The sequence below is a fragment of the Alexandromys fortis genome, unplaced genomic scaffold (assembly GCF_014885135.2).
Source record: "Alexandromys fortis isolate MF-2015 unplaced genomic scaffold, M_Fortis_MF-2015_v1.1 scaffold_62, whole genome shotgun sequence".
Lineage (NCBI taxonomy): Eukaryota > Metazoa > Chordata > Mammalia > Rodentia > Cricetidae > Alexandromys > Alexandromys fortis.
The window spans coordinates 10,014,781-10,039,797 of NW_026067942.1; the positions used below are offsets into that span (position 1 = coordinate 10,014,781).

The 25,017-nt window shown below is 37.0% G+C and overlaps 1 protein-coding gene across 1 annotated transcript in view; it reads right to left on the bottom strand.

The window, feature by feature from the left end:
• Positions 1-16,664: 16,664 nt before the first annotated feature.
• Positions 16,665-25,017, bottom strand: part of Cr2 (complement C3d receptor 2) — a 30,291-nt gene continuing 21,938 nt past the window's right edge. Inside the window, exons 21-25 of the mRNA XM_050148133.1 lie at positions 24,712-24,897; positions 19,709-19,894; positions 19,094-19,117; positions 18,369-18,441; positions 16,665-16,869 (exon numbers count right to left, since the gene is read on the bottom strand). Of these exons, the coding sequence (XP_050004090.1) occupies positions 16,776-16,869; positions 18,369-18,441; positions 19,094-19,117; positions 19,709-19,894; positions 24,712-24,897 (563 nt within the window). The 3' untranslated portion in view covers positions 16,665-16,775. The remainder of the gene's footprint in view (positions 16,870-18,368; positions 18,442-19,093; positions 19,118-19,708; positions 19,895-24,711; positions 24,898-25,017) is intronic.

The window sequence follows — 25,017 nt, forward strand, 5'->3', positions numbered from 1 at the left end:
GCCGCGCGGCTGCGGGCGGGGGAGTTGGCAGCCTGAGTGCCTGACCTGCTGCGGACACAGCGGGTCTAAAGAGCGGGTGCTGTGCCCCACGTTGGGCACCAAATGCAGCGGTCGGATTAATAATCACCAAAAGTATTAGGTATTTGAACAAGTTTAATAACAAAACCAGACTCACGAAACCAAGGTTCCAGAGGAGTAGCCAGTGGAGACAGGAGAGGAAGGGAAGGGGCGCGCAGCCTCTGCCCACCCAATATATCAGTAAACATACGCCCGAGGGCAGCCCGCCCCCAAGGGGAGGGCTTATCCCTACAGGTTGACCACCAAAGTCCAGCAATCAACAAAAAATAAAAAAAAAATAAAATAAAATCTTGAATTTTGTAGGCAAATGGATAGAGCTAGAAAACATCATTTTGAGTGAGGTACCAAGATACAGAAAGACAATTGTCACATGTACTCACTCATAAGTGGTTTTTAAACATAAAGCAAAGAAAAACAGCCAACAAATCACAATCCCAGAGAACCTAGACAACAATGAGGACCCTAAGAGAGACATACATAGATCTAGTAATCTACATGGGAAGTAGAAAAAGACATGATCTCCTGAGTAAATTTGGAGTACGGGGATCATTGGAGAGGGTAGAAAGGAATGGGGGAAGAAGGGAGAGGAGCAGAGAAAAATATATAGCTCAACAAAAACAATAAAAAAGAAAAGAGTATAAATATCTAATCTTCCAACTGCCATCAGAGACCCAAGAGGGATAAAATACTACCTGAGTAAACTGGAAGTGCAGAGCAGACAACTTCCAAAACTGTAAAAATGACAGAAACAGCTGACTACCTAGACAGTCACCTAAGTTTCCCCTGCAACATTGGAGCACCAATCTTTGGCTTGCAGGCCTAGAATATCTGAAAGGCTTTTCTGTGAAGCTGGAACTTCAAAGGGCTGTCCTAACTTTCTTGGCAAAGTTTGACAGTTACCTTCCTTTCTGTCCTGCTTGTCTAATTTGGACAGCACAGTCAGCAGGTGAGAACAGGGCAGTTTCTTGCCACACTGAGAGTAAGCTCCATATGTAAGTTCTTCAATGTCCATCATCTTCTCTGAAATAGATCAGTGCTGCTGGAGCAGACATGGGTCACGGTCATGAAAAGCCATTGTTATTAAAACACCTTAAATGCCGTATTCTGTAGATCTCTGAAGTGTTCAAAGGTCACCCATCTATCTAAAACATATCTGTTTGACCTTGAAAACATACCTAACATGATTACAAGTTTGTTATAAACAACTAACAACCTGCATTTCTTAATTATCTTAAATAGTTTGTAATGACAAATTTCAAGGACTAGAACTTTACATTTCTAAATGAGCTGCATAGGTGTAACCTTAAATTAGAGAAGAAAGATATATGCAATACGTTCTAGCAAAAATAACCTTCAACATGTATCAGTATAAAAATACCTTAAACAAGAGTAGAAACATATATACAGTATGTTATAACAAAAATAACCTTAAATTTTATTAATATACAAAAATCCATCCCAATGTAAAATATTTGAGACTAGTGGTTGCTTTTTAGTTTAAAAGTAGATTTAATAATGTACCCTTTTATCCTACTATTCCTATGTCCCCCGTTTTCTTTTCAGAAAGATATCCCTGAATCTACCCTTCTTTGCTTAGTTTTTTCCCTGACCATGAACAGTAACAACTTAGAACCAACTCCCCTAAATAGTGACAAACATCCTTAAGCTGCTGAATGATCAAATCCTACCCACTCCATCTTTTGGGAATGTGGGCATCATGTTCTTTTTTTCTTTTTATTTTTAAAATTTATTTATTAAAAATTTCCATCTCCTCCCATCCTTCCATTTCCCTCCCACTCCCCCCTCCCTCTCCCCCTTGCTCTCCAGTCCTAAGAGAAGTCAGGGTGCCCTGCCCTGTGGGAAGTCCAAGGCCCTCCCACCTCCATCCAGATCTAGGAAGGTGTGCATCCAAACAGAATAGGCTCGTATAAAGCCAGTACATGTAGTAAAATCAAAACCCAGTGTCATTATCATTGCTTTCTCAGTCCACCCTCCTTGTCAGCCACATTCAGAGAGCCAGGTTTGATCACATGCTAGTTCAGCCCCAGGGCATCATGTTCTTAAAATTACTTCCTGTTATCTGGGGGTGACAGCATCTTTAGGGGACCCCGAGAAAATTGAAATGGTCAAGTCGTGGGAGCCCTTGCTCTGTCCAGTTTCAATGTGCTAGGAAAGTGTAGCACTCATCTGAAGTCCTGAATGGAGTCATTCATCTTTGAGGCTGGACCATCTTAGCTAACTGCTTTTTAAGTTGTCATGAGCAGTTTGTAGTCCAAGCTGATCTTTGGGTGGTGTTTGTCAGTTTAATGGCATTATCAAAGTCTAGGTGGATTTGCTCTTGCAGGGCCACATAATCTTCTTCAAGAACTCAAATGTTAATGCCAGGAATGGTCATAATTCACTGTAGAAATCTTAAACACTTCAAATTTAATATGCATCCAATCTCTGAGTGGCTAAAGGACCACATTCTGTTAAATACACATGCTTACTTCCTAGTTACCTGCTTCAGACTCAAACCCAAACACATGTACAGGAAGCTAGATGAAGCTTATTTCTAGAATTAATGAGTACTTTATTATGATCACCAATATCATGGCAGAAAGCTTACGTATATAATAATATTATAAATTTTGAGATAATATTTTTGCTTTAAGAAAAAATTTTAAAGAATCAAATGGTAACCAAAGGATTATGAGATTAGTGCAATAGACTGTTTAGTTTTGTTTTTTCTTCTATCCCATACCAGGTAACTCTTCTGACATGAGACAGAGATTTTGGATTCTTTAAGAAGCATGTTTGAGTTTAGGGAAAAGAGAATCACACTCAAAGCCAGTTTTAATTTTTAACGGAATTGGGACCACAAAAAGACTATTTGCTTTATATGTCTGTAGAAAACAACAGAAATAAATATTTGGGAAGATTTATGAAATTCTATTCTTTTGGAGGTGTGCTATATCATTAGGCCAATTTATACTTTTTCTTGGGACACTTTCTCTTCAAAATTTGTATTCAGAAGCAATTTGTAATCCTCAACAAAGCAAAATTCTCTTTACTTCATTATACATTTTTCTAAGGTATCTGCATCTGAATCAGATAGTAATATGTCATCCATATTATATATTGTAACTATATAATATATAAGTATACATATAAATTTAAATTGTAGATTGGGGAAACTACAAATTATCTTCTAATGGCTGTTGTACAAAATATTGACACAAGGTGGGGCTGTTTAACTTGCCTTGAGATAAGATCCTCCACCGACATCTTCTAAGAGGTTGAGAATTACTGTAAGGGGCACTGTTTTTTTATTTGTTTAGTTTTATAAGAAGGAAAAAATTTTTTCTATCCTGTTTTTGTAAAGGTATATTTTTAAAAAAGCAGTCCTTTAAGTCAATGACTAAGATCTCTTTCCTGATTCTGCAACCTTGTCCCAAGCATTCAAAGCTTCTAGATATAAACATAGGGCCAAGGTTTCATCATCAAATTCAAACTGTCCTTGCAAATCACCATATTGATCTTCACCAAGAAACTGGTCTTGGGAAATACCAATACCTCTAGCCCTATTTCATGGCTCTATAACCCTAGTTTCCTCTCTCCACCACCTTCACTAATGTAACTGAGGACCAGCTACCAATATTGGCTGAAGCCAAATCTTTTCAATCTTGGGAAATAACTCTATTCTGAGTTGCCTATAAATTTAACATCTGTTTCACATAAGGCAAATATATACCATATGAATTATTGCTTTATTAAATCTCCTTGAATCTAGCATTTCTTATAGGATTCTGTTTAACTTCTGCATAACCCTAGGATTGCCTATCATCTGCTGGTCATTCTTGTATAGCAACTGGATAAACTAAAGTCAGTTTTCTAGTACTCTTGGGCTGCTACCCTTCAGTTTCTTCATGGAGTGGTGCAGTAGATTGTGGTCTAGATTTCTCTGTCTGTGTCTGAATATTTTTCTTATTTTCAAGAGTAGGACTTTCTAAGCTTTTTATCTTATCAATAGTAAGACTTTCTAAAGCTTATAAGACAATTTTTCATACTTGGCATAGTTATCAACCTCCTTTTTAGGATAAAATATGAATTACCAATTGACAGTAATTAAACTGACATTATGCCAATCTCAGCCAAGTCAGTTAACCCTTCATTTGTTTTTTTCCATTTTCAAACCATCCATTTTGGTACTATATAGAGTCCTAATTCCCTGCATGGTAAGATTTCCTGTTCTTACTGAAGGAAAGACTTTTCTTTGGACTTCCCAGGTGTCTTACTAAATCTGCTGACTTTACAGTTTGTTTATAGCAGCAGTGGATGGCAGGCAGCCTGGGCACTGGGTGTGTGGGTAGCAGGGTCATGACCAGAGACAAGAGTATGGTTATCCCTGGCAGGAGGGTGCCTGGATGACATAGCAGGCCATGAGCTTCTGTTTCCCATGTGTACACGTGGAGGATTAGCAGTAGCAGAAGGCTAAATGGGCATTGTAGTGGGAATGGGTGTCACATGGTTGGTGCCTGCTGTGTCCAGGGGTGATGTAGGTGGTTCTTCTATCTATCTGTTGCTTTCATTGGTTAATTAATAAAGAAAACTGCTTGGCCTGATAGGTCAGAACATAGGTAGGTGGGGAAGACAGAACAGAATGCTGGGAAGAAAGCAGAGTCAGAGAAGAAGCCATGGATCCGATGACGTGGGTTAGAATCTTAGGTAAGCCACTGCCATGTGGCGATACACAGATTAATGGAGATGGGTTAAACTAATATGTAAGAGTTAGCAAATAATAAGTTAGAGCTAATGGACAAGCAGTGTTTTAATCAATACAATTTCTGTGTGGTTATTTTGGGTGTAAGCTAGCCAGGCGGCTGGGACAAATAAGCGGGCCCTTTCCCCTTGCAACATTCCCTCATTTTTGGTAACATTTGTAATTCTCTTTTATGCTCTTCCTGTTATTAATCAATTTACAATTTCATTATAAATGACTTTATGTGAATTGTAGTGTGCTTAACTTCAGCTTTAGCCCCTACCCACTAGTTACCAAAAGTGTATTTCCCTCTTCCAGTTTTAACCACCATAATGACTCTAGAAAACCTACCCCATCTAAGAAGCACTGAGGTAGATTACTCCTATTCAAGGCTCTAAAGCTGGGAAGACAATGAAGTTTTACCATCCGATCATTTCCCTGCCCTGTTCTCACTGATTGGTTTGCATGCATGTTATACTATGGTGGTAAAATAGACTTTTTGAAGGCATTGTTTACCACAATAGTAATTTGTACTAGAATGCTAAAGTTGTAGGTTTGGTATTGTCAGCAAATATTTTGTCAATGTTTAGAAAGTGCTTTCCAGAGAGTGAAGCCAGCAAGGGAAAAAAGAATAGGAGATAGGACAGATTCCTCAGGAAATAAAGCTAGTCTTCAGTTCCTGTAGGTTTTTTCTCTTTTTAATTAGTTTATTTTCTGTGCTGGGCTATTTTGCCATACATGTATGTCTGTGTACCTTGTGTGTGCCTAGTGCCATAGCCTCCAGAAGAGATGGTCTAATTCCCTGGACTGGAGTTATAGACAGTTGTGATCTGACATGCCAATTCTGGGAATCAAACTCAGGTCTTCTGGAAGATCATCAAGTGTTATTAACTGCTAAGCCATCTTTCCATCCCTCCATGTAATTTTTTATTTTTATTGAGATCTACATTTTTCTCTGCCCTCTACCTCTCCCCACCTCTTCAACCATCTCTCAAGATGCCCATGCTCCCAATTTACTCAGGAGATCTTGTCTTTTTCTACTTCCCATGTAGATTAGATCTATGTATTTCTTTCTTTGGGTCCTCATTGTTGTCTAGGTTCTCTGGTGGTGCAGGAAAATTGTCTGTATTCTGTCAATTACATTTTAAATAAACACTGATCGGCCAGTAGCCAGGCAGGAAGTTTAGGTGGGAAAATCAGACAGGAAGTAGAGGTGGGGCAATGAGAACAGAAGTATTCTGGGAAGAAGGAAGCTCTTTCTGCAGTCCTGCCCAGACCATGGAAGAAGCAAAATATGACCTGCCTTGCTGAAAAAGGTACTGAGCCATGTGGCTAACTAACATAGATAAAAATAATGGGTTAATATACGTTATAAGAGCTAATATGAAGTGTGAGCTAATAGGCCAATCAGTTTGTAACTTATGTAGACTCTCTGTGTGATTTTCTTTGGGGCTAAATGGCTGCGGGAACTGGGCAGGACAGAAACCCTGACAAGCAGGACCACATGTTACACTCTGGGATTGTGATTTGTGAGCTGGTTTTCTTTGCTTTATGTTTAAAAACCACTTATGAGAGAGTATATATGATAATGGTCTTTCTGTATCTGGGTTACCTCACTCAAAATAATGCTCCATCCATTTGCCTGCAAAATTCAAGATGTCATTATATTTTTCTGCTGTGTAGTACTCCATTATGTAAATATGCCACATTTTCCTTATCCATTCTTTGGTTGAGGGGCATTTAGGTAGTTTTCAGGTTCTAGCTATGACAAACAATGCTGCTATGAACATAGTTGAGCACATGTCCTTGTGGTATGATTGAGCATCCTTTGGATATATACTCAAAAGTAGTATTACTAAGTCTTGAGGAAGGTTGTTTCCTAATTTTCAGAGAAATTGCCACACTGCCATCTAAAGGGTTTGTACCAGCTTGCATTCCAATCAGCAATGCATAAGTGTTCACTTTACCCCACAACCTCTCCAGCATAATTGTCATCAGTGTTTTTGATCTTGGCCGTTCTTACACGTGTAAGATGGAATCTCAGAGTTGTTTTGATTTGCATTTTTCTGATAACTAAGGATATTGAACATTTATTTAAGTGCCTTTCAGCCATTTTAGATTCTTCTGTTGAGAGTTCTCTGTTTAGGTGTGTATTCCATTTTTTAAATTGTATAATGTGATCTTTGTTGTCCAATTTCTTGAGTTCCTTGTATATTTTGGAGATAAGACCTCTGTCTGATGTGGGGTTAGTGCAGATCTTTTCCCATTCTGTAGGTTGCTGTTTTGTCTTGTTGATCATGTCCTTTCTTTACAGAAGCTTTTTAGTTTCAAGAGAGCCCATTTATTAATTGTTTCTCTCAGTGTCTGTGCTGCTTGAGTTATATTTAGGAAGTGGTCTCCTGTGCCAATACGTTCATGTGTACTTCCCACTTTTTCTTCTATAAGGTTCAGTGTGGCTGGCTTTATGTTGAGGTCTTTGATCCATTTGGGCCTGACTTTTGTGCATGGTGATCGATATGGGTCTATTTTCATTCCTCTACATGGTGATATCCAGTTATTCCAACACCATTTATTAAATATACTTTATTTTTTCATTTGATATTTTTTTGTTTCTTTGTCAGAATTCAGGTATTCAAAACTGTGTGGATTAATATCTGGATCCTTGATTCAGTTCCATTAATCTTCCTGTCTGTTTTTATGCCAATACCAGGCTGTTTTCAGTATGATAGCTCTGTAGTAGAGTTTATAGTCAGGGATTGTGATGCCTCTAGAAGTTCTCTTATTGTACAGGATTGTTTTTGGCTCTACTGAGTTTTTTTTGCTTTTCCATATGAAGTTGAGTACCATTCTTTTAAGGTCTGTGAGAAATTTTGTTGGTATTTTGACAGACATTGCATTGAAACTGTAGATTGCTTTTGGTTATATTGCCATTTTTACTGTGCTAATTCTACCTACCCAAGAACATGGGATATCTTTCCATTTTCTGGTGTCTTCTTCAATTTCTCTCTTCAAAGATTTAGAGTTCTTGTCATACAAATCTTCAACTTGTTTGGTTAGAGTTACTCCGAGATATTTTATGCTATTTGTGGCTATTGTTAAGGGTGATACTTCTCTGATTTCTTCCCTAGCCCTTTTATCATCTGTGTACAGGATAGCTACTGATTTTTTTTTAATTAATCTTGTATCCTGCTACATTGCTGAAAGTGTTTATGAGTTGTAAAAGTTCCTTGGTAGAATTTTTGGGCTCACTTATGTAAACTTTCATATCATCAGCAAATAATGAGAGTTTGATTTCTTCTTTTCTGATTTGTATCCCCTTGATCTTCTTTTGGTGTCTTATTGCTCTAGCTAAGACCTCAAGAACTATATTGAATAGATATGGAGAGAGTGGACAACCTTGTCTTGTTCCTGATTTCAGTGGGATCGCTGGGAGTTTGTCTTCATTTAGTTTGATGTTGGCTGTTGGTTTGCTATATATTGCCTTTATTATGTTAGGTAGGCTCCTTGCTGAAGGAGCGGCAGGGCTGCATTCCTGGCACCCGGCCGCCTGTGCGGCTAGCTTTACCTGAAATAATTACATGGAAACTGTATTCTTTTAAACACTACCTGGCCCGGCTAGTTCCAGTTTCTTATTGGCTAGCTCTTACATATCGATCTAACCCATTTCTAATAATCTGTGTAGCTCCACGAGCTGGTTTACCAGGAAAGATCTTAATCTGCGTCTGTCTGGAGTGAGAGAATCATGGTGACTCCCTGACTCTGCTTCTTTATCCCAGCAATCTGTTCTGTTTACTCCACCACCTAAGGGTTGGCCTATCAAGGGGCCTAGGCAGTTTCTTTATTAATAAAAAATCACTCCCTTGCATCTCTGCTCTCTCCAAGACCTTTATCATGAAGGAATGTTGTATTTTGTCAAAAGCTTTTTTGGCAACTAATAAGATGACCATATGGTTTTTATTTTCAGTTTGTTTATATGGTGGACTACACTGACAGATTTTCATATGTTGAACCATCCCTGAATCTCTGGGATGAAGCTGACTTGATCATGGTGGATGATGATTCTGATGTGTTCTTGGATTTGATTTGTCAATATTTTATTTAGTATTTTTGCTTCAGTGTTCATGAGTGAGATTGGTCTGTAATTCTCTTTCTTAGTAATGTCTTTCTGTGGTTTGGGTATCAGAGTAATTGTAGCCTCATAAAAAGAGTTTGGCAATGTTCCTTCTGTTTCTATTTCTAAACCATGGTGATTTGATAAGATACCTGTGGTTATTCCAAATTTTGTACTTGTTGAGGTTTGTTTTGTTACTGAGTATGTGATCAGTTTTTGAGAAGGTTCTGTGAGGTGCTGAGAAAAAGGTATATTCTTTTTTGTTTGGATGGAATGTTCTATAGAAGTCTGTTAAGTCCATTTGAGTCATAACATCTGTTAATTCACTTATTTCTCTGTTAATTTTTTTTGTCTGATTGACCTGTCAGTGGTGACAGTGGAGTGTTGAAGTCTCCCACTATTAGTGTGTGTGGTTTAACGTATGGTTTAAGCTTTACAAGTTTTTTTTTTTTTTTTTTTTACAGTTGAGGGTGCCCTTGTATTTGGGGCATAGATGTTCAGTATTGCGATTTCCTCTTGATGGATTTTTCCTGTGACTAGTATAAAATGTCCTCCTTTGTCTCTTTTGATTGATTTTAGTTTGAAGTCTATTTTGTTAGATATTGGGATAGCTACTCCTGCTTGATTTTTAGGTCCATTTAATTGGAATATTTTTCCCAACACTTTTACTCTGAGACGATGTCTGTCTTTGAGATTGAGGTGTGCTTCTTGTATGCAGCAGAAGGATGGGTTCTGTTTTTGTATCCATTCTCTTAGCCTGTGTCTTTTTATAGGTGAATTGAGTCCATTTATATTAAGAGATATTAATGACCAGTGATTACTATCTCCTTTTAATTTAGTTTTCATTGTTGGTGATGTTAATTTGTGCATTTCCCCTTCTTTGGGATTTGCTGCTATGAGACCATCAATTATCTGTGTTTTTGTTGAAGTAGCCAACTTTCTTGGGTTGGACTTTTCCTTCTAGTATTTTGTATAGGGCTGGGTTTGTGGCTAGATATTGGTTAAATCTGATTTTGTCATGGAATATTTGTTTTGTCTTTCTATGGTGATTGAAAGTTTTGCTGGATATAGTAGTCTGGGCTGGCATCCCTCGTCTCTTAATATTTGCATAATGCTTACCATGACCTTCAGGCTTTCATTGTCTCCAATGAAAAGTCAAGTGTAATTTTGAGAGGTCTGCCTTTAAATGTTACTTGGCCTTTTTCCTTTGCAGCTCTTAATATTCTTTCTTTACTCTGTATGTTTAGTGTTTTGATTATTATGTGGTGAGGGGACTTTTATTGGCTCTAGTCTATTTGTTGTTCTGTGAGCTTCTTGTATCTTCAGAGGCATGTCTTTTTTTAGGTTGGGAAAGTTTTCTTCTATGTTTTTGTTAAATATATTTTCTGTGCTTTTTTTTTTTTTTTTTGATTTTTCAAGACAGGGTTTCTCTGTAGCTTTTGGTTCCTGTCCTGGAACTAGCTCTTGTAGACCAGGCTGGCCTCGAACTCACAGAGATCTGCCTGCCTCTGCCTCCCGAGTGCTGGGATTAAAGGCGTGCACCACCACTGGCCAGGCTATTTTCTGTGCTTTTGAGTTGAACTTCTCCTTCTATACCTATTATTCTTAGGTTTGACCTTTTCATGGTGTACCGTATTTCCTGGATATTTTGGGTTAAGCTTTTGTTAGAGATAATGTTTTCTTTGACTGAAGAGTCTATTTCCTATATTGTATCTTCAGTGCTTGAGTTCTTTCTCTCATCTCTTGTATTCTGCTGTTCTTGCTTATGTTCTTGATCATTTTCTCATGATTTCTGTTTCTATAATTTCCTCAGTTTGTGTTTTCTTTATTGTCTCTATTTCCGTTTTCAAGTCTTAAATAGTTTCTTTCATATGTTTTATTGCTTTTTCTTGGTTTTCTTTAAGAGATTTGCTGATGTCTTCCATTTTTTGTTTGTCTTTCCTCCATTTCATTGAGGGAATTTCTCATTTCCTCGTTAAGAGTTTCAAACATTCTCCTGAAGTTATTTTTTTAGGTTATTTTCTTCTGCTTCTTCTGTATTTGGTTGTTCAAGTCTTGCTGTTTTAAAGTCTTTAGGTTTTACTGGTGTCATGTTGCTCTTTGTGGTGTTGCTTGTGTTCTTACCATTTCTACGCATCTTTTCCTCTAATAGGTGTGTTTGTGATTCTGTTGATTCATATTCTAGGTGCCTGTGAATCCAAGGCTCAGATGGTAGTTCCTCATGGTACAGTCGGCACCACAGTTCTAGTTACCTCTTGGGTCACTCTGTGTTCTTGGAGGTCAATCAGTGCTCCTGGGCTTTGATCCACCCTATTGGAGTTTGTTATTTCAGGCCTATTCTAACCTAGGTTGTCAGCTCAGACCAGTTTCTGTAAATCCTTGTCTGAATCCGCTCCTGCAGAGGTCCCTGGCTTGGAGTTGTTCCTGCAAATGTCTCTGGCTCTGGTCTACTCCCTCAGAGTTCCCAAGCTCGGGTACACCAAGACCCGCAGAGTATCTGGCTTAGGCTTACTTCCTCAGAGATGCCAGACTCACAATCAGACCCGCAGAGGTTTCTGGTTCCTGTCTATTCCCTTTGATGTACCAGACCAACTCCTGAACCCACAGAGGTCCTGGCTCAAGCCTACTCCTTCTGAGGTCCCTGACTCATGCCTGAATCTGCAGAGATCTCAGATTTCTGCCTACTCCCTTGGAGGTTCCAGATTCACACCCAGACCCATAGGGGATCTGGCTCAGACCTAGGTCCTCAGAATTCCAAGACTCATGCCCAGACCCACAGGGGTCCTGGCTTAGGTCTACTCCCTTGAAGGTCTCAGATTCACGTCTGGACCCTCAGAGGTCTCTGTTTCTGGCTTAATCACTCAGCGGTTGCTTCCCTATATCTGTTCCCTGTGGAGTTTCCTCTCTCAGATCTGCTCTGGCCCAGGTTGCTGGCTCAATATTGATCCTCCAATGTCCCTGAAGTTGATTGCTCCTGCTCTCATTGAGCTTGCTTCCTCAGGCTTACTCCTGTGGAATTTGCTGTCTCAGGCCAGCTCCAGCCCAAGGTGCAGTTTGTTGCCTTGGGCCTACTTTGGCCTAGGTTACCCCCTCCGTGTGATTTTTATAGCTAGAGTTACACACACACACACACACACACACACACACACACACACACACACACTAAATAGCACACCTCCTTTAGGAGAAGATGAGGTAGAAAACTGGTTACTGATGGGAAGGTTTTAGTTGTTGCTGTTGTTTTTCTCAATAGTCTAAAGGTTAGATCTAAGGTATAGTGGAGAAATACAGTGGGTGGAGGAAACTTGTTCCATGGATATTATGTATGAGGGAGCTAAATTTATAGATTGAGGCATTGGCTAAAATATCCAAATGGTGTGTTCCAGAATGAATTACTATTAAATTATAAACTCTAGGACCCTAGAATTGTGCATATTATTTAGAAAATCACTAACTTCAGAAAGACAAATCATTTAAGATTTTTAAAAATATAGTTTATTTGAATAGTGAATATATTACTACTAAATTGCCTTTCATAAAAAGCTGAAGCTTATGAGAAAACTGCTAAAAAAATAACCAAATTTTGAATAAAAACTCAGATAGTTCCCAAAATTTTGTGAAAATTGGAATTACAGAATGATTGTGAATAGACAACAAATATACAATATTGTGAGAAAAACATTAACCTAAGTAAGTATGCTTAGCCAAATCAGAGAAGGAAGTTTCTATTAAAGTCAGCATTTCCAGTTAGGTGTGCTCATCACAACTGCAGGAAATACTTCAGATACAAGAATGTCCAACCTTTTGGTTTTTCCAACATGCATTGTCATCTAAAAAGTTCCTACTTGAGAACTATACAACCAAATTACAGAATAAATGTTACAAAAGGAAATTTCATAATATTTTAAGTAAGTTTTTGTTTTTGTTTTGGACTATATTCATAGGCATTCTGGGCTTCTTTTGGCCCACAGTCCACAGCTTGGGCATCCCTGGTAGATGTTGAATGCTCCATTGTAGTCCAAAGCATATGGTAACAGTGTGAAGGCTGCTTTAAAAATGATGGGGCTAGGGCTGGAGAGATGGCTCAGTGGTTAAGAGCATTGGCTGCCCTTCCAAAGGTCCTGAGTTCAACTCCCAGCAACCACATGGTGGCTCACAACCATCTATAATGAGATCTGGTGCCCTCTTCTGGCCTGCATACATACACACAGACAGAATACTGTATACATAATAAATAAATAAATGTTTTAAAAAATGATGGGGCTACATATACAAATTAGTTTTTTTTTCCAAGACAGGGGTTCTCTTTGTAACAGTTCTAGCTGTCCTGGATCTAGCTCTTGTAGAACAGACTGGTCTCCAACTCACAGAGATCTGCCTGCCTCTGCCTCCTTAATGCTGGGATTAAAGGCATGTGCCACCACCGCCTGTAGGAATTAGTTTTCTTTCTTTTCTTTTTTCCAAGATAGGGTTTCTCTGTACCTTTGGAACCTGTCCTGGTAATAGCTCTTGTAGACTAAGCTGGCCTCGAACTCACAGAGTAGTTTTCTTAAATAAGCTTATTATTGCAGTGTCGTTTCCATTTCCATATCCACAGCCTGGCTTTAGTCCAATCACTAATAAAATTCCATAGAGTAGGCCTCACTGCAGGATGTTTGTGAACCATCTTTAACATCAAACAAGCATTCTCTGTTTTGCTTAAGAATAAATTGCATAAACAAAAAGTTACAATTTATTGTATTAGTTCACTGATGCTACAACCACTCAGAGATTTACTGATACTCAAATGCTTTCTTTCTTATCAATGTTTAATGCAATTGCAAGCCACAAGACACAGAAGCATAATTTCTATGTAGGTAACAATGTGAATAATATAACTCAAGTTTAAATAACATGACTAGAGCATCAACATTCTCTCTATTTGACAACTAAAACCATTAATGAATTATTATATTAGGAAGCACTTTAAGTAATATAAACTGGAACACAACCATATTTTATGCTGATAAATACAAATAAAATAAAAATCAATGTGTATACAACAAATATATAAAAGCTTTTGTTTGGGTACCTTGTTTTGAGTTTGGGATCTCTCCAATACAATGTTCCCTTTCTCCTACTTGCCTTTGCTAAGACTCACCAGGAGCAAGTAACATTTTCATCTTCAAATACTATAATAACTTCTCTGTACTTTGCCTATGACATTTATTCTTATTCTATGATATATATGTCTTTTGTCCTAATAACATAAGTCCAAGAGGACAGATGGTAAGTTGTCTGTCAAATATATAGGAATCAGTTTAAAGTCACAACTGGCCCTAAAGAATTTGTGCATATGTGTGTGCCTGAGTGTATATATGTGTACCACATATGTGCAAAAGCTAAGAGAAGCATCAGATCTTCTGAAACTGGACTTGCAGATGGTTCTGAGCTACCATGTAAATTCTGGGTATTAAAATTGGGCCCTCTGCAAGAGCAATAAGTGCTTTTAACCTCTGAATAATTCATTTTTCCAGACCCTGATTCTAAATTCTTTGGCCAAGAGAATATTTTAGCTTTAGTTTTTTCATGGGGACTATTACTTCAGCTTGGTATCATCTTTCTTCTTTATTTATACAAAAGTCTTATCAATTACATTAACAAATTTTGTGCTGCTAATCCAATGGTTTGTTTTCATTTCTTGTCATTTTTGAGCTATTAATCTTTCAAAATGATTGTGAGATCTGAGTGAGATATGGTATCAAATACTCAGCAAAACATACCTTCTAATGTCACCAGTTTTTTTCTGTGACCTTTGGTAGATTATAAATAGTGCTTGTTCACCTTTCTGAAATTTTCATCATTCAGTTTTCTACTTCCAGCTCACTTCAATATTTTACCCTTTCTCTTAATTTCTAACATCTCCTTCAGTCTTATTCTCTTCGAACCAGTTCGCTTCCTAGTCACTGCAAACTATCACATTAAAGGAGAGTGGATGTGCATTTGCCATCATATTGTATGGGGGCATCTTCTTTGTTTCTGTTGCTATAGTTTCTGTTTTATTTTATTAGTAAGTCTTTATTTCTGAGAAATTCACTGAAATTCTGGCTCAGAAACCCTTTTTTTCTGCCTTGCTTTCATTTCTTTTTCTATTAGGTCACCTTGATCATCTTATAGGAACTGTGGGATAGATACATATATTAATTACTCAAAAGTCTTTCTTATATAGCTATTTTTCTATGATTATCTGATCCATTACAGAAGCACTCCTAAATATAGCAATCTACCTATAGTTTATACTTCAATTTCTGTTCTTTTGTTTTCTCTTAAGATTAATCCAACTTCTTTCTCCTTTATATCTACTAAAACTATTTTTGGCAGGTTCACCAACAAATTTTGTGCTGTTAAATCCAATGGTCAATTTTCATTGCTTGTAATTTTTAAGCTGTCAACAGCAACTTTCCTCTTCCCTAAGCTCCCTGTACCTCTGTACACCACACGTGGGGGTGGGTCTCTCTTTTGCAGCCTCTCTTCCTTATTTTACAGCTCCTCACATTAGAAACCATAAGGTTCGGTTCTTGGACTTTTTCTCTTCTGTGGTCTCTTTAAACTCCATGATGATCTGACTCAGTCTTTTTATTTATGTGTGCATTTGTATGTTCAGTATTACCTGTGATGCTTGAGATGTGAATTTTTCAACTGCCTTCTTGATACTTTTATTTGATTATTTATGAGATATCTCACATTTAACGCCCCCAAAGCAGAACTGTTTCTCCTCAGTCTGCTCATCACATTCTGAGTCATCTTAATAGCAACTTTATCACTCCAGTGGCTTAGGCCCCAAAATCCTGGCATCATGATCTATACCTTTCTTCATCCTTTAAATCCAGACACAAAACATTGTTTAAGTTCCCTTCCTATTATCTTAAAAATGCGTGCAGTATATAACCTCTTCTTGCCAGATTGTTGTTCCTTGCCTTTTTGTTGATCTCCTTCTTCTACCCTTAACTTTCTATAACGTCTTCTTAACCCAGTAATTAAGGCGATTATGTAGTTATTCTGCTTAAAACTCGGGTGTGCTTCCCATCTCAAATTAAAAACTTATTACAATGACCTAGCCTATCTAATCATCCAGCTCCTTCAACAGTACCTCTCTGAGTATGTATTTCCTACCTGATTAATTCACTTTAGGCCACACAAACCACCTTGTTATGCAAACACAGCAAGACCTCTTTGTCTTTGAACTTGCTCCTGTTTGTATAAATTCTTTCATCCTCTTCTTCTATGTGCTTACTTGGCCGACTCACTACGTTCTCCAGTCTTTGAACAAATGCCATTTTCTTAGTGAATACTTTCTATGTAATCACTTTTGTTTATCTGTCTTCTTTCCCTGTTTAATTCTCTTTAATGATACTTACTTTATTTTTATCCCCCCTTTTGAGACAGGGCCTCATCCAGCCAAGCCTACCCTCAAATTCACAATGTGACTGAGACCAGGCTTAAATTTCCTGATCTTTCTTCTATTTTCCAAGTGGTAGAACCATAAGCATGCACTACCATATCTGACTTTATTTAATTTTTAAGCATTTTAAAATATTCTTAATAATTTTATTAATCACATTTGTTACATATTTACTAAATAGACAGTTTTTAAACTAAGACCTTCAGTTAGCAATATGAAGTAGGTAAGTAAATAATATTGTACATAGCTATTAAAGACTGATACAAACAATAGTTACTTAAGACCATGTTTAAGAAAGACTTGAGAAAATATTAAAGCAAATCTTGATATATATGTATATATGTATATACATATATATATTAGTAATATATTTCAGTTTCATTATATACCAACTTGTCATGTTATCAACTTGCTGGGTTGTATGGATCAACAGAATATACTTCTCGTGTTTCTAAATGAAAAGTTCCTTCTTTAGGCCTTGTCTTTGTAGAATAATTGCTAAAAGAGAAACATAAGAAAAAGCTGTCAAATCTACTAATTAACTGTGATTATGGTGAGGGTTCATTACCTGTCTGCTTTCTATTGTCCAGAAAATTGTATTTTCATGTATGATTTCATCTCATTTTCTTAAATATTAAAAACCATAGGCCCCAATTTTAAGGGTACATAAAAATAAATAATTTACTAGTTTGGTAATTGTCCAAGTTAGAATCTACAATGTTATCACTAGAGTGAAATGATTTGTGGTATGGAGGGTAGACTTCTTTATAGGAACTTAAAAGATACCCAGTACACATCTTAATTTGTAAAAATCAAATTAAAAAGTCTATAAAATAACACATAAAAGTTAAATAAACAAACATCCAGTGATAACACTTGAAGATATTTTGAAATATCCTGTTTAATGGTTTTCTTGTATTCTTTCCTTTGTTTTATAAACTTTCATATAACCTTTTGTCTAACTTCCTTTAGTTTATATAAAGCTTTTTAATAATTATTGTATTTATAAAATATAAAAGTAAGTATATTGGTTCTAAAATTAAATGATTTATGTAGGAAATACAGCATTTATTCTTCTATGCTACCATTGATGTCTTTAAAGCCCAATTATTAAAGAATGCCAGTGATTTTTCTGAGAGTGTATCATGTGTTGCTATGTCTAGCATTCATATACATGATTTTCATAAAAAGTTTGAGAGTGATGCTAGAGAAATAAGAGGCATATGAAAAGAAATGATCATGTCTGTTCATTTGTAGTATAGTAACTATTGATTGTCTCCTTATATTAGCACCATGTTATACTACCAGGACATAGACTTTGACATTAAGGAGGTCATAGTCTGGTAAAAGAGGACAAACTTGCAACTCAAGAAGTACCATGATGTTACCATAGTTAATTATATTTGGTGAGGACACAAAGCAGTGATTAATGTCTAATAGTTTTATTTGAATTGTTAAAAAAAACCAGAGGTAAAAACAAAGAGAGGAATATGTTCTAGGTAAAAATGAAGTGTTTGCTAATGGACTAGAGCCTTGGCTTTTCACTACAGACTTGGAGAACATCCATATAATTGGGTATGACTGGAAATAGTATATGTGACAGTAAAGATGGCATAGGTTTAGATACAGATATGACATAAAAGCCCTCTGACCCTTGAATCTTGTGGAAACTACAGAAAATTGGTATATGTAAAGGATATTTTTTATAAAGCATGTACATCAGGTATTTACCTGGGTATGTTTCGTGTATGTAAGTTTTGTGCACGCTAGTATCAGGAAAGATACTCAGAGAAAGATTTGCCAAGTATCAGGTAACTTAGAGCTGGGGAAGCTTAAGTCATGCTAGTCTAAACATTACAACACACACACACACACACACACATACACAAACACACACACACACACACACACCAGTTCATATAAGTTGTGTTTTTAAAATTGGTGACAAGAACGCAAAAGCTGTTGTACTTATTGGTCAAACATTCATTTGGACTTACCGTTCTTTATGTCTTAACATCATACAGAAGATGACACCAACCAAAATAATAACTACTGAGCCTGCAGAAACACCTGAAGGGAGAAAATAAATGTTTAATGCCAGAAAAAAAATGACATATTGCTAGGAGCTGATTGTAGGGTTTACTCCTAGTGGTACAGAGTTGTTAATGTGATTTTTTAGTACATTTTTCTTAACCATAAACTCTAAATTACTGAATAATCATGATTGAGCTTTAAGTTTTTCTAGTTGTATCTAGTCGATGTTTTGTCTGCAGCACATGGACCACAGGACTCCAGTCAACTTTCCATCATATTTTCTCTATTCTTTTTCAGTTTCATTGGTAAACAATCTTGTCCTTAGAGTGTAATTAGGAACACAGGATAGGATACCAGAGTCCCATGATTTTGCATAGCAACATTTGACCCTTTGTTGTTAAGTATACTTTGATGTAGCAGAATAAGATTACTTATTTCAATTGTACCAAATATCAAGAGCAAATGAAAAGAGACTTTCAATTTAAAAACCGTGAAAACACTTTCAACTCTAACTTAAGTGGACATTTTATAATGTATCAAGAATATTAAAATACCTTTAAAACATGAAAAAACATTAGACCCAATGAATTAAAATTAAACATATTAATGTGTAGAATGTAGAACATCTAATTATATATATTTATAAAAAAATATAAAAACTCTTCTCCAAATATTTAAGAGAACTCACCACAAATAAGAGGCATAGTTGACCCTAAAGAGAAATAAAAAATTATGAAACATCAGTCTAGCAGTACAAGTCAATGTCATCTAGGTACCATGACACCTGGCAATGTCCCAGAAGTCGATACTCATATTCCATTTTGTCTACTTAGGATATAGATATTTGTTCCACAAGTTATTATTACTCTTCTATTATGTTTAAATTAAATGGATATCATCAGCTTTAATTAATTAAGTTGTGCGAGTTCATCAGTACAGTCAACTTTATAGTCAGTGATTTTTGAGATCAAATGAAAATAGGAACTGTTATAACAGGCTAGCAGACATGTTTTTGGAAGTCTTCTCAAATTGGTAAGCACTTAAAAATTAGCAAAGAGAGAAGTCTCACAGAAGTTTCTTTCAAATAGAAGTCTATGAGTTTGACATTTTTGCTCCTTTTAGAGTATTGATGTGATATACCCTCATCTATACTTTTATTTATATTGACTATTGCCTTTAAGTCAATCTGTTGTCGCATCACTGTTCATTATGTCAAAGCCCTGTGAGCTTCCTACACTGATAGATACTCCGTTCCCCTCCTTCACAGGCCACATATAAATAGTGGTGAGACACTTGCACTTACGATATTTGCAAATAGCCAGGGGAGGATTCCACTGGTGGTCATCCTGGCACTGGCTCTGAGGACTTCCCTCCAAGGTATACCCATCTTCACATTCCAGAGTCACAGTAGCTCCATACCGATACATTTTCCCAAGCTGGAGTCCCTTCTGGATTCCATTTGTATCCTCAGGAAAGCTACAGTTTACCTCTGCAATTAAAAAAAAAACTTACTAATACACAGTCATAATTTATCCTTTACCAAGAAAGTAGAAACTGTACTTACTAGAAAGGTTATGAAATAAACTTACTTCATTGTCAGTAAGCAAAGTTTCAGTGGATAGCATAAGCTAATACTCTGGGCAGTTATTGCTAAGCATTTTTCAACAACTACCAAGCAATTTAAGCTATGCTGTTTTTTGTTTGTGTGTCTATGTTAACAGTGTTTAAATAATTCTAATGTTTTCTTAAAGAAATACTAAGAGTCTCTTAAAGAATTGGATGAAAAGACAACCAAAAATTTGGAGGAAACTAATACATCTCTTAAAGAATGTCAGGAAATCAGTGTGGCGGTTTCTTGGGAAATTGGAATCAACCTACCTCAAGATCCAGCAATACCACTCTTGGGAATATACCCAAGAAATGCCCAATCATACTACAAAAGCATTTGTTCAACTATGTTCATAGCAGCATTATTTGTAATAGCCAGAACCTGGAAACAACCTAGATGTCCTTCAATGGAAGAATGGATGAAGAAAGTGTGGAACATATACACATTAGAATACTACTCAGTGGTAAAAAAACAATGACATCTTGAATTTTGCATGCAAATGGATGGAAATAGAAAACGCTATCCTGAGTGAGATAACCCAGATCTAAAAAGATGAATATGGTATGTACTCACTCATTAGTGGACTCTAGCCATAAAGAAAGGACATTGAGCCTATAGTTCACAAGCCTAGAGAAGCCAAATAATAAGGTGAACCCAAAGAAAAACATATATAGATCCTCCTGGAAATTGGAAGCAGACAAGGTCGCCAGCCATAGGAGTAGGAGTGATGTGGGGGAAAGGGGAGAGGGGGAGAGAGAAAGGAGAAGGGAAGGATTGGGGAGAGCTTGGGGGAGTTGGAGGGTTGAAATGGAGGAAGGGCAGATATAGAAGCAGGGAAGAAGATATCTACATTAAGGGAGCCCTTTTGGGGTGGCAAGAGACTTGGCTCTAGAGGGTATACCAGATGTCCACGGAAGGGGATGTCCCTAGCTAGGTCCTTGGGAAGCAGAGGAGAGGGTGCCTGAACTGGCCTTGTCCTATAGTCACACTGATGATTAGCTCGAATATTACCATAGAAACTTCATCTGGCAATGGATGGAGATAGAGACAGAGACTCACATCAGAGCAATGGACTGAGCTCCCAAGGTCCAGTTGAAGAGCAGAAGGAGGGAGAAGATGAGCAAGGAAGTCAGGACCTCGAGGGGTTGGTCCACCCACTCAGATAGTGCACCTGATCTAATGGGAGCTCACCAAATTCAGCTGGACTGGGACTGAATGAGCATGTGATCAAACCGGACGCTCTGATTGTGGCTGACAATGGGGCTGACTGAGAAGCCGTTGATAATGGCACTGGGACTTGTTTCTACTGCATGTACTGGCTTTTTGGGACCCTAGTCTGTTTGGATGCACATCTTCCTAGGCCTGGATGGTGAGGGGAGGGCCTTGGACTTCCCACAAGGCAGGGTACCCTGCCCTCTCTTAAGATTGGAGGGGGGGGAGAGGAGGATGAGTAGGGGAGTGGGAGGGAAATGGGAGGAGGAGAGGAAGTGGAAATTTTTGAATGGAAAAATAAATAAAATTAAAAAAAAGAATGTCAGGAAAACCGAGAAGAAAAACCAAACAATTGATGGAAACAAATATAACTGTGAAAGACCTTAAAATGGAAATAGAAGCAATAGAGAAAATACAAACTGAGGGAATGCTGGAAAAGAGTAAGTGATGTAAAAGCATCACCAAGAGAATACAAGAGATGGATGAGAAAATCTCAGGCATTGAAGATCTGATCGAGGAGATAGGTTCATTAGTCAAAGAAAATGTTAAATCTAAAAAATGCCTAACATAAAATTTCTAGGAAATCTGTGATACAATGAAAAGACAAAACCCAAGAATAATAGGGATAGAAGAAGGAAAAGAAATTCTGAACAAAGACCCAGAAAATATATTCAACAAAATTATAGAAGAAAAATCTCCCAACCTAAAGAAGGATATACCTATAGAGGTACAAAAAATTTATATAACACCAAATAGACTGGACCTGACAAAACATCCCTTCACAATATAATAATCAAAACACTAAACATACAGAATAAAGAAAGAATATTAAAAGCTGTAAAGGAAAAAGGTCAAGTAACATATACAGGCAAACCTGTCAGAATTATGCCCAACTTCTCAATGGAGACTCTAAAAGCCAAAAGAACATGGATAGAGTTCCTGTAAACTTTAAGAGACATCGGATTCTAGCCCAGACTACTAAACCCAACAAAACTTTCAAAACCATCCACGGAGAAAACAAGATACTTCATTACAAAAGTTAAATTTAATCAATATCTAGCCACAAATCCAGCTCTACAGAAGTACTAGAAGGAAAAGTCCAACCCAAAGAAGTTAGCTACACCCACAAATACACAGGCAATAAATAATTCCACATCAACAAAACCCAAAGAAGGGAAACACACCACCACCACCACCACCAAATAACAGGAACTAGCAAATACTGGTCATTAATTGATGTGGAAAGTCCTTCTGTATATGTGTTACTTTTATTGATTAATGAATAAAGAAACTGCTTGGGCCTATGACAGGCAAAATAGAGCTAGGCAGGAAAACTAAACTGAATACTGGGAGAAAGAAGGCAGAGACAGAGAGATGTCATGTAGCTGCTGAAGGAGAAATATGTAAGACACCAGCCAAAACCTTGCCAGTAGGCCACGAGCCTCATGGTAAAACACAAAATAATAGAAATAGTTTAATTTGAGATGTAAAAGTTAATTAATGAAAAGCCTAAGCTAATAGGCCAAGCAGCATCATAATTAATATATTTTCTGTGTGATTATTTTTTGTGCCTGGGCATCTGGGAACGAATAAGTAGCCTCTGCCTACTATTAATATCAATGAACTCAATTTTCCAATATAAACACACAGGCTAACAGAATGGATATAAAAACATCTTTCTGCTGCATACAAGAAACATACATCAACTTCAAAGACAAACATTACCTCAGAGTAAAGAGTTGGAAAAAGATTTTTCAATTATGCTGACCTAAGAAGCAAGCTGGTGTGGCTATCCTTAAGCATTTTTCAAGAACTACCTAGCAACTTAAGCTGCATTGGTTTTTGTTTATGTGTCTGTGTTAACAGTGTTTAAATAATTCTAACACTGTCTTTAAAAATATTAAGGGGTGAATATTAATTGTTCCAAATCACTGTTCCTTCTTGGTTTCTAGTCTAATTCTTCATACATCCATGCACATTCTCATTTCTTCTTTGATATTTTGAGCACATGAGCTATCAATAGTGTTCAACTTGCAATCACAGGTGGACACATTCATGAATGTGACCTAACACAAAATCTTAAACATATTTAGAATATTATGATTTTGTGACAATTTTGATAACATTTTTAAAGATTTCGCTGTGTGTGTGTGTCTTTGTGTGCATGTGAGTGCATGAGTGTGTAAGAACAGCATATGTGTGCAGGTGCTTTAGAGACCAGAAAATCCTCTTTTTCTGCATTGGATTCTCTGAATCTGGAGTTATAGGTGGCTGTGAGTCACCCTATGTAAGTGGTAGGTACAGCACTTGGGTCCTGTGGAAGAACAGCTTGACTCTTAACCACATCTTTTCCTTGAGCTATCTTTTCCCCCAATCTCATGGTTCTTGAACATGAATTTTGTATATGATTACATCATTTTACAATATGAAAATTAGAAACATGCCTGGTAAGATCTTTTGCTTGAATCCTCACTGCTAGTTGTATGACTTTGTGTAAGTCACAGATCTCTCTGAGACATTGAAACCTTATCTAGAAAGCAAGAATAACAATGGTACCATTCTTACGGGTTTCATGAACATTAAATGAGATAATAATGGAAGCAATGCACAGCATCTGGCATAAAGTATAATCCTCGGCAATATTATATACTGACTTATTATTCCTATTTAATATACATTGCTGATAATTATTTTATATGTAAAATTGATTAAAAAATTGTCTGTATTGTGGGAGAGCTGGCCCCACCCCTCATCTGCCAGTGCAATGGTGGCGGGTACAGGAGAGCTGTCCCAGCACCTTAGGCTGTAGAGTGAGCATTGGAAAACTGGCCCCTCCCTTCTCTGCACAACACACTGCTCTCCTCAGTTGATGGCTTCTGGTGCAGATGCAGGTGGAGAGTTATCCTCACTAGGAGGGGTTGGTCACTAGGAATTTGGCCGTACTCCAGTGAGTATACAAACAACACAAAACTGACTTGTATTTTTCTTTTCTTTGTGGAGGGAGTGGTCACAGTGGAGAGGTGCAGACATAAGGAGATTGGGAGGTGAATGCAATCGGAGTGAATGATGTGAGATTCCCAAATAATCAATAGAAAAACTTAACCATAATCTCACTACCAAATAGGGAAATATAATCAAAAGGAAATTGTGATTTTTATTGATTTTATGTCAAATGCCTTCTTACAAAAACTTTAACAATAGTGTGATTATAACCTTTGCTTAGTTACTTAAATTATAAAAATCACTTCAACTTTCTGTGTATAAATAATTATTATTTTTCTAAATATTAATTTTTATTAACTAAATAATTAGTCATATAGTTATGCCATTTTCGTTTTAAGATCTGAGATTAATATTAATTTATTAAATGTACTCAATTAAATCATAGAATTAATCTCTAACAATTTTAAGATAAAATGCTTAACTGAACATATATGTTTGGGACAAATTACTTTGCTAGAAACAAAACAAAGCAGACAAAATACCTTTACAATAAGGGGCAGGCTGGCTCCAGGTACCCTCATGAGTACAGACAAGCAATGCCTCTCCAGCCAGAAAGTAACCATGATGACAGCTGTACATGACTGGCATTCCAGGAGAAAATCGAGCTATGTTCTCACCAGTATGATTTCCATTGGCAATTGTGGATGGAGAAGGACAACCTAAGAAAGCTTGGAGATCAACAAGGAAAGACTTAATAGGGCAAGGAATAACACTTAAACAACACAATCCCTGAGTAATAGCAACACAGAAAAGCAATGTGAAACCTACAAATTAGTTAATTCTCAGGT